At 38.8% G+C, this 12,913-nt stretch overlaps 2 protein-coding genes across 2 annotated transcripts; both read left to right on the top strand.

Moving 5' to 3' along the window:
- Positions 1-3,403: 3,403 nt before the first annotated feature.
- LOC141614104 (uncharacterized) lies at positions 3,404-4,195 on the top strand. Its single transcript, XM_074432859.1, has one exon. It carries the CDS (start codon positions 3,404-3,406, stop codon positions 4,193-4,195), a length of 792 nt encoding a protein of 263 aa, XP_074288960.1.
- A 1,666-nt stretch (positions 4,196-5,861) lies between these two features.
- On the top strand, positions 5,862-6,461 carry LOC141614103 (uncharacterized). The gene has a single exon (XM_074432858.1). It carries the CDS (start codon positions 5,862-5,864, stop codon positions 6,459-6,461), a length of 600 nt encoding a protein of 199 aa, XP_074288959.1.
- The last annotated feature ends 6,452 nt before the right edge of the window (positions 6,462-12,913 follow it).

Here is a 12,913-nt window from a genome sequence, read left to right as displayed (position 1 = left end):
AAAGTGGGTGTGTGCCACTTGTGTTGAGTGAGCTTTGAAGAAAGGACAAGAATTTTGAAAATGTGTATCCTAGTCAACTATAGTGTAGTTGTAGGAGTGGACTCGAAGTGAGGTTTTGAAATGGGCTTGTGGCCCGAATTTTGACTCGACAAACGGACAGAGTTTTGTCTGGGTATTGCGCTAATCGATGGCCTATTTCGAAATATTTATTTAAAAAAAGGGGTTTTGATTTTTGCAAAATCATCATGGTTGTGTTTAGAAATGGTGATCACGTAAGGTACAAACATTATAACGGGATGCTGAGTGCATTTAAAAGGGTTTTGGTTTAAAGGGTGGGTTGCCATACCGAACCATCAAACCCGAAGTCTGTGGAGAGGCTCGTACCAAACAAGAGTAAGGCCGATTTCTAGTCCATTTCCTCAAGTAGTGAAGGTCCTTGATACAAACAAGAGTAAGCATCATGGTATGGATGACATCAATCGGTATCCATCCTTAGGCCCAAATAAGAATTAGGACCGTTTAGACGGGACGATTGGTCGAATGGTTTGGGTTAGGCCTAGGAAGGCCGAATGAAACGATCTAGGAAGACCGAGTTATGAAAACCGACAATTGTCTTGTACAAATTATTCCCTAACCTTGTTCAAGTTTCACCCTTGGCTACACGTAAGTGTATTTATCCCAGTGAGTCGCCAAAGCGTGGAGCGGGGGGCCCACGGGGGCGCTTGGGAGGAAGAGAACAAGCGTTTGCATTTTGTTGGAGTCGCCACCAATTTTTATGGGAAATTGGAACCGTTCGTATACCTCGTGCCATGTCAAGACACAAAGTAGAGACATGAACACTAAGCAATCGTTACCCTTAGCATTCTATGTCTAGAATGACTCTCGTGGATGCCAATGAACACGGGTGTTCACGGAGATCTGGAGTAAGGGGTGAGGGTACGTATTAGGAAGCTCTTTTGATCGAACACCTAATCCCGCCCGCCTCGATAGAGGCCTCTACTAATGATTAGGGAAGTTATTCGTACTCGATATATCGTCGATTATATGTATGCAATGCAACATCCAAGTTTTAATCCTAACATGTGAGAATTAGGCTAAGTCGGTTAACAATTAATTTAGCATACAATTGGGTCGAAGTAAGATTTAATGCTCAATTACATGTGAAAACATACAAATGATGCATGAAATAATAAACATAATAAAGGAAATTGCAATAAAGAAAATTACAATAATTACAATGGGTTTAGCGATTTATGTCGAAAATACCTTTAAAACGGATAATTTGAGAAAAAGAATAAAGGAATTAACAAACAAAACAGAAGGTGATAATACGAATAATAGCTAATTAATACGTAAGCTAAATAACTAGGTCAAGCAACAACGGAGTTCAGAGACAAAATTCAACCCGGAACAGGCGCAGCAGAGCTGCGCCTCTTGGAATAGGCGCATCAGTTGCTGCGTCTGTTCCTGATCTGAATTCTGGCTGTGAAGCCGGAATTGCGTGTTGTTAATACTCGTTGGTGAATTTAATGATTGATTAAATTATTTACTCGGATGAAAGTGATTAATTGGTTATTTACATGTGATTGATAGTCATAAAAGCAATAAACATGGATGATACGGATTTAAACGAATTAACTACATGGACGAATGATTAATTAGTGACATGGGTGAATGAAATAAACTAAACATGATGAATTAATGACAAATTAATGACGAATATGTGAATAAACAGATGAAAAATATGTCAATGGTGAATTCCAGAAACTCAATATTGATGAATTGAATCTCTAAAACCCGGATTGAGTTCAATGACGAAAACCCGCAAATATGAGATTATTTGGGATTTAAGTCGAATTTATGATGAATTATGTGCTAATGATAAGTAATATACATGTGAAATTAATATGCTATTATGGTCAAAGAATTAACAAGAAACAAACGAAAACAATAAGAATTTGACGAATTACAGAGGACGAAGGAAGAAGAAAGGAAGCAGGAACTGCGGCAGCCTCACGAAGAGGCGCAGCAGGAACTGCGCTCCTTCGAAGAGGCGTACCAGTTGCTGCGTCCTTTCTCGACGGTTTGTCTTCTGAAAATCCGTAAAAAGGGTTTTTAGAGCACGGTTTTAGAAATCGGTTTTAAGAGGTATTTTCGACATAAACCTTATATTAATGATACAGAAAGTAAAGAACAATAATAAAAGAGAGATTTAAACCCTCAGACTTACATGTTTGATGAAACGAGAAGGACTAAGATATCGATTAGTGATGCTCGACGCGAATGTAACGAAAGTTCCCTCGTAAGAGGAATTAAAACAAATTGATTAAGTTGATTGATTGTGGAGTTGGTCAAATTGGTCGGTCATGCAAACGAGGCTGGTACTCAGAAGGATCCGAGCTTACGTGGTCGAAGGTTCAAGCACGTAGACGCCAAAAAGTAAGAACAAAGGTCTAGAATGCAAAGGGAGAAGAGAAGGGCGGACACTCGCGTGAGAAATATGAGGAGCGAAGGCTCCTATTTATACTAATCACGTGAAGGAATTAGGGTTTCGGAGACTCTTTGGAAGTGAATCTCGGAAAGATATGAAAAAGATACGAAAAATACGCAGAAAAGGACCTGGGAAGAGGCGCAACAGCCACTGCGTCTCTTGGAAGAGGCGCAGCACCTCCTGCGTCTGTTCCCAAGTGGTTTCCTCCTGCGGAAGAAAGATTTCCGTGTTTAAGTTATGGTAGGACGGAATAATTTGGTTTTCCTTAATATTTTGTATGAATATTACGGGAAATTGTTTACCGAAGGATAAAGGTTATGAAATATTTATAAAAATATGAAATAGAAATATCCGGAACATTCCAGAACATTCTGACTCGGGATTTAACGGTTATCAGAAAATGAAGATGGTTTTAGGCCCGGACTCCAAATGCACTCTAATTAGTGTCAAAAAGACCGTATCGGCACGTAGATGACAACTAAGAGGTAAACATAAGTGTTTGAGCAATCACTTGACGATAAACTTACGAACTGTTATAAATCGTTCCGCGTAGCAAACATGCGGCCCAATCATCACCGGGTGGTTTGCGATAGGTGCAGAAATTAGGTATCTACAGTTAGAGGCCTCAATAGTGTACATAAACAGAGAGAAGTAAAATGGTTTATTCACATTCAAGGAGCTAGCTTGTTTGGTTTGCTAGAAACCAAAATCAATAATAATAATGTTTTTAATATTGCTAATAATATGTTGGATGGCTTGAGTGTAACCACCAACTGTAGATATCATAAAGGAGGTAGGGTGTGGATTCTTTGGCAGCCAAGTCTTTTTTATGTGCATATTCTGTAATATGATGCGCAGTTTATCCACACCAAGGTTCATTCCAGAGTTAACCAGCAGGACTTCCACTTGACCATGAGTTATGCCATCAATGAAGGTAGTGACAGAGTTGATCTTTGGCATAAGTTGGAGCTTATCAATCTCCATTGTGCTGGACCCTGGGCTCTTGTTAGGGACTTTAACACTGTTCTGAGTCCTGATGAGAGGGTGGGAGGTAATACTAAACAGGATGATATGGACGACTTTATCAGATGTATGGGGATTTGTGGCATGACTGATATTCCTTCCACTGGTGCTTTGTTTACCTGGAATAATAAGCAAGACCCAACTACCAGGATTTATAGTAGATTGGATAGATTTCTGGTTAATCAAGATTGGCTAGATAAATTTCCTGATATGGTAGCTCACTTCTATCCTGAAGGTCTTTTTGACCATTGTCCTTGCATAATTAGTAATGTTAAGATTGGTAATGTCAAAAATGCCAGTTTTAAGTATTTCAATATGTGGAGGCAAGCACCTGGATTCATTGATAAAGTGAAAGAAGTATGGGGCAAGCAGCATGATGGCTACAAGATGTTCAGTGTAGTGAAGAGATTGAAAGGACTGAAACCTGCACTCAAAAAACTAAATTTGGAATGCTATTCTGATATAGAGAATAAAACTATTATTGCAGAAAGGAGATTAGATCTGCTTCAGCAGGATATTGTCAAGGATATATCAAATCCTGGTCTCCTTGACCAGGAATTGAATGCTATTGCTGAGTTCAAAAGTTTGACTAAGGCACGAAACAACTTCCTTCAGCAAAAAGCTAAGCTAGTGGTTGGAGGAAGGGGATCAAAACACTGCATACTTCCATGGTGCAATTAAGAAAAGGCAGATGAGAAATAAGGTTATACAAATTGAAGATCAACATGGGAATCTATACACTGATAGTAATAGCATTCAGATGGCATTTCTTGACTACTATAAGGATCTACTGGGTAGTAGGAACCCTACTGAGAACATCAGAACTGCTATATTCAATCAGGGGCCATGCTGTACTCAGGAGCAAGCTAATTCCCTTATGCTAACAGTCACAAATGAAGAAATCAAAGGTATCTTTTTTAGCATAGCTCCTATTGATAAATCCCCAGGTCCAGATGGGTATACTAGTGGTTTCTTCAAAGATGCTTGGGATGTTGTTGGTCCTGATATTTGTGATGCAATTAAAGATTTCTTCTCAACTGGCAAACTCTTGAATCAGCTCAATGCTACAAATATCACCCTCATACCCAAATGTGAGAGGCCTACATCTGTCAAACATTTTAGGCCTATTGCCTGTTGCAACATGATCTACTAGGTTATCTCAAAATTGCTCTGCAACAGAATATCTGTGGTATTGCCCGATATTGTTCATGAGAATCAGGGGGCATTTATTAAAGAGAGATCCATTCTGGAGAATATCTTGATTTGTCAAGACATAGTGAAGTTGTACAATAGAACAGCAGTGTCTCCTAGATGCTTGTTCAAAATTGACCTCCAAAAAGCCTATGACACAGTGGAATGGGATTTTGTGGAAAGCCTTCTATTGGGATTGAAGTTTCCTGCATTTTTCTGTCATCAAGTCATGACCTGCATTAGAACAACTTCATTTACTCTATCCTTGAATGGTAGTAATTTTGGGTACTTTAAGGGCCAAAGAGGTTTAAGACAAGGGGAACCTATCTCCCCCTTGATTTTTACTCTTTATATGGACTATTTAACAAGAACCATCAAATATGCTACTACTAAATGGCTCTTCCAATACCACCCCCTTTGTAAAGAACTTAAGCTTACCCACTTGATGTTTGCAGATGATCTTCTGTTGTTCTACAAGGGAAATGCTCAGTCTGTGATGTTGATCCTCAGAGCTTTCTCCACTTTCTCTAAGCCATCAGGTTTGTCTATGAACAGCTCAAAATCTGAGGTATACTTTAATGGAATGGTTGCAACTTTGAAGGAGGATATTAAACAGGTGACTGGCTTTACTGAGGGACAGATGCCTTTCAGGTATTTGGGTATCCCAAGCAACCTAGCAGGCTTACTAAGAAGGAATATAATATACTTGCTGAGAAAATGGTTAATAGGATAAGGAGTCTTGGAGCAAAAAAAATTATCCTATGCTGGTAGACTCACATTTATCAATTCTGTCTTAAACACCCTGTACTCCTACTGGTCCAACATTTTCATTCTCCCCAAGAGTGTCATTAGAAGGATAGAGGCCATCTGTAGGAATTATTTGTGGGATGGGAGTGCTGACTTCCATAGGGTGCCACAGGTAGGGTGGGATACTGTCACTTTACCAATAAATGAAGGAGGTCTTGGCATCAAGAAAGCTGAAATTTGGAATGTTGCTATTGTTGCTAAGCTTGTTGATTGGATTTACTCAAAGGCTGACAGATTATGGATAAGATGGATTAATCAGGTTTACATAAAACACCATGACTGGCATACTTACAGTCCTCCTGCAGATGCTGCTTAGACCGGGAAGAGCATTTGTAAGGTTAAGGAACTGATGACAGATGCCTATAATGATGGGCAGTGGCAACCTAATACGAAGGGATACAATGTTAGAAGTGGATATGATTGGTTGAGACCACATCAAATTAAACCCTGGTGGTACAAAACAGTTTGGAATAGCTGGAATATACCTAAACATTCCATTATCACTTGGCTAATCATGCATAATGGGATGAATACTCGAGAGAATTTATACAGATTTGGCTGTTGCACCTCTGATGCCTGCTGCATATGTGAGAATGCACTTGAAACACATTCGCATCTCTTTTTTGATTGTGACTATAGCAAAGCTATTGTATCCCTCATACAGGACTGGTGTGGAGTCTGCATATCTTTGTCTGGTGCCATGACTGGTGGTTATGGCAATGGTGGTTTTAAACTGAAAGAACATGTCTATGCCATTATCTTGAATGCATGTATCTGTCATATTTGGGCTCAAAGGAACTCGGCCAGGATTAATGGTACACTGATGGTCACTTCTTTGGTGGTTCAGAAGATCACAGAAGAGGTGAGGCAAAGAATCAAGTTCAAATGCAACGCAAAAGTGAGTAGACAGGAGGAAATCTGGCTTGGTCAGCTAGGAATTAAAGTGTAAGGTTTGGTCCCTAGTGGGATTCGAACCTGGATAAAGCTTGGTCTCTATATTTTTGTAATTTAGATGCCTTGTAAACTTTTTATTTTGATATATATATATATATATATATATATATATATATATATATATATATATATATATATATATATATATATATATATATATATATATATATATATACACACCTCACATTTCACCAAAAAAAGTAATTAAGATTGCAAAAGAGAATTAAAGGTTGAATAAAAGAGAAAGAAGGATTACAAAGTATTAAGATCCGGCAGGAGAGCAAAGATACGTTCAACGAGATTGTCCACTGAGTAATTAAGAGTAAAGTATGTTGAATGAAAGATCATTAAACCTAATTTCGTCTTCTCTTTATATAGGGAAAATATTTTATTAACTTAAAACATAACTAAGATATTAAATCCTATGTCTAATAACGAAAGTTCTCGATCGAGTATAATAGAACTACTCGATCGAACACTTCTTCTATCCAAACTCTCGATCGAGGACCTTCAAAATATCACCTCTCGATCGAAGACAGCAGACCCTTCGATCGAGACCTTCTCTTCACCATAGTCACTCGATCTAATAGATTAGCCAACAAAAGGCTTCGATCGAGTACACTGCCACTGAACCTGCCTCTTACTTCGTTGGTTAGCTTTCGAGACGACTTCACGCTTCTCGAGGCAGTAGTAATTCTGCTCCGATTCTTCCATCTTCATAAATGCAGGCCAAGGGGCAACAAAAAAGGCATGATTCTACTAATTTCGGGTCCGTTCCTGCAATTAAGGCAAAGAAACCAAAGTAGACTATTCGCGGCATTTCGCAATATAAAACTACGAGAATCGCAGAGAAATACGTGCATAAAGTACTTAAAAAGACTATACAAGAAGCACGTATCAAATCTCCCCAAACCGAACCTTTTCTTGTCCCCAAGCAAACTATATGCAAAACTAAGTAATGGAACGGAAAAGAAAACTCAGAGCTAGCTACAAGTTGTCCACTTAAACTGATTTAATGCAAACAAATTGACACTTATAGCCAAAACTGTCAAATGCAAACGAGTTGTAAGATGTTCATAAAGAAGCTGAACTGTCGACCTTACAAGACCTTTAAACATAGACTCTCACGGGTCACTCTTCTCTCATGAATCAAAGGGTAAGCATATGAATGTAAGAGAGGAAGAAAAATAATCGCTCTCCTAAACTACGACCCACATAGACATGCATGCAGCTAATATGATAGACAATTCAAACTACCGTACATACATTCCAACCAAACAAGTTCCCGTCACAGCCGAGGGCTTACAAAAGTATGGAAAAGTGAGGCAATGGGTAAGAAAAGGCAAAACATTTCTGGAAATGTGAGGTTAATAGCCAAGCTAGCTAACTAAATAGAACCAAATGAACCATATCCGATTCACAACCATTAAAAATAAGCACATATGCCCTTTATTTTGACATACAAACTCACTAAACCGTATAACAAACAACTCCTCATAAGATATAGAAAATGAATATAGGAGCAAAAACCGTTAACAATCAAATTCTCTTTTTTTTCTTCTTTCTTTTCTCGGTTTTTATTTTTTATTTTTTTCTTTCTTCTTTTATCATATTATAAACTCCTGACTTTGAATACAAACCAAATTAGGCACGATGAATTATATACCACAAAAACAATCACTAAACTAGCTTGACAAGGTAGGCTAAATTTCGGATGTAGTTAAGGGTCAAAAAGCAAATTTGGCTAAATGTGGAGTTTAATGGGTAAAAATGAAAGAAAAAGGTAATGTAAGCACCTCCCCGCATGTGACACCAACCACTGACCCGAATATATGCAGGCAAAAAGCAATTGAATTTCATATATGTGCAAATTAATGATACGTGCTATGCAAGGAGTATACTACTCACAATCCTGCATGAACTGGTCACAAATGATACCAGTCATTAAGGCTCTATTTCCTTAGAAATTATAAGTAGTTTCCCAAAAGTATCACGTCAAGTCTCTTTGTTCAGCTGAATTTAAATATTAACTCGTAGATATGAAAAAAGACAAAGCTAATAAGATATCAATTTTTCAAGGCTTAAGTGAAATGACTAAATGTAGTGCATTTTCATCATTGAAATCTACCGTTCCGACTCGACCTATATGCAAAAATAAACGTGAATTTTTTAATTTTTTCGAATTTTCGAATTTTTTTGGATTTTTCATTTTTTTTGAAATAAAATACAATGCAAGCAGAAAATGCAATAAACGTGAATGCAAAACAGATGCAAATGCAGACTCAAAGGATGCATTACCCTCCCCAAACCAAAACGGACAACGCCCTCGTTGTTCTCCAGCATACACCAGCAGAATAAATGGGGGACGGGAAAAATACAACCAATATGTAAACAAATGAAATGAATATGAAAGGAGATGAAAAAGAAATAAAAGCAAGAAATACTTATAATATATACGAACTTCCCCAAACCAGTCAACAAGCTGGGGAAGTGAGTAGTCCAGTAGCTACTCGTCAGCCTCCTCGTCAACCACCTCGTAGGTGGGGTCCTCCTCCTCCTCTCCTCACCTCCTCTGACGACCTCCTGCAGCAATCTCAGCTCTGTACCGCTCCTTCCTCTCAGCAGTGTCCTCCTCGCTCTGTGGCTGTGGGTACCCCTCCGCTGGGAACCGGTAGAAAAAAGGGTGTGACCAATCAGCTAGGACACGACGTCCTCTCATCATGTGGTACGCGTATAAAGGGAATATGGCACGTGCCTGATCCCGCTCTATACGAGCCACTCTCCTGTACATCTCCAATAAAAGCGCATCATGACGCCCTTGGTTCATGACCTTAGGCGCCTAAAAAACAGGAGGAGCAACAAAATTAGCCGGTAAAGCCGGCTGAGGGAGAGAGGGTGTAGGTGTAGGGGTAGGGATAGGCGTGGGCGTGGACGTGGACGTCTGCCTAGCCTGTGTCTGTGGAGACCCCTCTGCAGTCTCCCTAACAGCAGTGGGAGGCCTCTTCTGCTTCTTGGAAGCGGAAGGAGCGAGGTCAAGGAGGTAAGAAGGTGGAGGTGGTGGTAACCTCCTCGACACAGTAGTCAAGGGTAAAAGATGGGGTAGGTTAGGTGAGGGTAAAGTCATGGACGTGGATCCGCCAATCTTCCACGTCCGTTGGTTTTTGCTAACCAATGCATACAATCATGGCATGAATATCAATGACGACATCCTTATCTAAATATTGAAGGCTACGGGAAAAGTTGGGAAAAAGGCTACGGGAAATGCGGGTCACCAACCCACCACAAGCAATCGTGCCCGTCGCTTTCTGCCCGACAATGTTAAAATATTGAGCAGTCAAATAAGCAATGTTAAAAACAAAGGGGTTACCGCTGTCAATGTTCAGGTAACCCGCTAAAATAGACAACTCGACATTTTTAACGTTGTTGGGCTCGTGGCGACCAAAAATGGTCTCTCCTAGCAGACAGAGAAAGTAACGGGCTAGGGGTAAGCTGACGTGAGTAACACGTCTCAGACCGAAAGGATTCTGTGCAAGTATAGGCCAAAGCAGAGCCAGGAGCTTCCTAGGAGCCTCCTGAAGACTGTCACTAATTAAACCCAACCTCTCCCCAACCTCAGCTATGGTCTAGGTGTAGGTCGTGTTGAACAGTCGAAAGGTAATACACTTGCTTCCCGGGTCAGTCGCATAGGCCGCAGGTGAAAAGGTGAAAGAGCTAAAAAATTCTAAGGTCACTTGTTGATATGTGAGCTCTCTCATGGTGGCCAAACCCGACATCCCTTTCTCGTTGAGTAGCTCAACAACGGGCTCAAAAATCCCCAACTTTTCTAAGGATGGTCGACACAAGAAACGGGTCGACGTCATGTCAAAGTCCATTAAATATAAAAACCGAGTTCTGTGAGACGGGGAAATGAAACGTACCTGCGAAAACTCAGGTAAAGTCTCCGTGGAAGTGTCGACCTAGAGTAGGGCAGCAGCCCGTAGAGCAGCGGCACGAGACCCCGTAGTCGCCCAGACCGAGAACCCGAGGCAGCAGTAATAGTAGCACCCGCGGCAGCAGTAACTGTTGGAATATGTGTCCTCAACAATAGTGCGATCACATGATTTAATATCAGAATTAAATCTCATGTTAAGAATACGTAAGGGATGATTCATTATATAGTCAACTGATCATCATTAATCGGTAATGATTGGCTAACTAGAGTTTGACATTACTGTCGTTTGACGGTGGTGGTCAGTTCATCCCTTAAGGTCACACCTAAAGGACAATTCCCTTAATAGACAAATTGATTAATTGTATGACGATACAAGTTAATCAATTCCTTAAAATTGAACAATTCATTTGTGAGAGAGAATATTGATATCTTATTGTAATGAGATTAAATAAGATTTATTTTAGTAATTGAAATACTTTATTACTAAAATTGATTATTGTTTGTGAAACAATTGAGATAAGAATGAATGGTGAATTATAATTACAAGATGTTGTGAATTATAATTATATAACCCATTTTATTTATGTGATCAAGTATCACTAGTCAATTTGTTGTATGTGATTTAATTAATTTATAAAAAGATATTTATTTGATAAATATGTATTAAATTAATTAATAACATGTAACATACTACATATGACATATTGTGTGACAAATGAAAAATTGACAAAATAAAATGGTAGTCCATTTTATGAGGTGGACCGAAATGGAGGGAGTTATGGTGGTGTATGGTTGATTTATTTTATGAGAAATAATCATGGCTACTCCTTACTAGCCTTAAAAACCTACATTACTTTCTTACACACCTACACTTGGATAAGAGTAAAAGAAAAAGAGAAGATGCTCTCTTTTGGCACTACCCTACCCGGCCACTTCCTCCTCTTTTATGAGAATTGTTCTCATTTTTTACACTATTCATTCATTCATTCACACTACATGCAAAATACATGTTTCTCTCCAACATCTCTCCAAAACAAGTTTTTAGAAAACAAGAAATTATTCATCAATTCTAATTATAATATTAGATTACTAGTGTAGTAATAGTGATAATATTAGAATTTATTTTAAGGTATAATAATACACTAATCTAGTTAATTAGTATATTATTTTTAAGTGATTTGTCTTGGGTGCAATCAAAGGAGAATCTCTACATTGGGATTTTGGAGGATCATCCACCATATTAAGCTCAAGAACAAATAAGGAAGGTGACCTTATTTGTGCCCATTATTTCGAACCATATAACAATGTAAGGGACATTGTTTTTCTTTATTAATCTCTTATTTTGTTATGCATGCACTAGATCTAAAGAACATATATTAAGAAGTTAATTAGTTCACTATTAGAGGAGTCTAATAAGAGGTATATGAACCTAACAGTAACAACAGTAGAAACCACAGCAGTAGGGACAGTAGCAACAAGAGCGGTAATAACAGGTGTGGGTGTTGACACAGCAGGGGTCGACACCACCGTAGTTACAGCGGCAGCAAAAGTGGCCGCAATGTTGGTGACAGTGGTGGCAGCAGGGACCACCGTCTCAGAAACAGATGGACTAGTAGCTAAAGTAGAGGCGGAAACCGACATACTACTATCCGTACTGATAATCAAAGACAAGTTCCTAATCAAAAGACAATCAACCAATTTTGATTTTTCCCCAATTTCAACTTTTCGAAACCCTAACTTTCGAAACCAAGCATAAAAATGCAATTAAACATTAAAGAGTCGGGGAAGGAACTTACTTGTGACGATTACCCAACACAAATATCAATTAAAATCAACAAAAAGCACAAGTTAAATCGAAATAAATCCGATTTTTCAAAACCCTAACTTCACAATTAGCTCCAAATTACTCGAAAATCAATGAAGCAAATAAGGGGGATTGATTTAATTGATTATAAGGAACGTATTTGGGTAATTCATTTGGTAAATTAAGGGAAGAAATTAGGGATTTGGTTTGATTGATTGGGAGTGTCGAGGGAGATTAGGGGAAAAATAGAATGAACAAATGAATGAAAGTAAAGGAAAAGAGAACTCCCTCGTGCTCATATCAGCTGAAACTACTCAATCGAGTGGTTTTAAACTACTCGATCGAGAGCTTTTCTTATCTTGTGCTCGATCGAGCACTTTTTCTACTCGATCGAGAGCCCCCAAAAATGACCTCATCGATCGAGAGCTTCTTGTTACTCGATCGAAGGCTTTTTCTTGAACAACTGCTCGATCAAACACAAAAAGTGCTCGATCAAGTGCTTTCCTCTTTGGCACGCTTCCCAATGATCAGAAAACTCCCAAGACCTGGAATTTACGCATATATACTTCCCGCAAAAATACCAAAATAGCAGTAGCAGTCTATATTTGGTCTTACGCTAATTAAATCTAACTAATCTAATGCTATTGTCTAAAAGCAATTAAAATGTTTAACAAATTCAAATTACAAATTGTTTATACAAACGGGATGGCGT

Source organism: Silene latifolia, chromosome 11 (assembly GCF_048544455.1).
Source record: "Silene latifolia isolate original U9 population chromosome 11, ASM4854445v1, whole genome shotgun sequence".
In the NCBI taxonomy this organism is placed as follows: domain Eukaryota; kingdom Viridiplantae; phylum Streptophyta; class Magnoliopsida; order Caryophyllales; family Caryophyllaceae; genus Silene; species Silene latifolia.
This window is presented reverse-complemented; position numbering and strand designations above follow the sequence as displayed.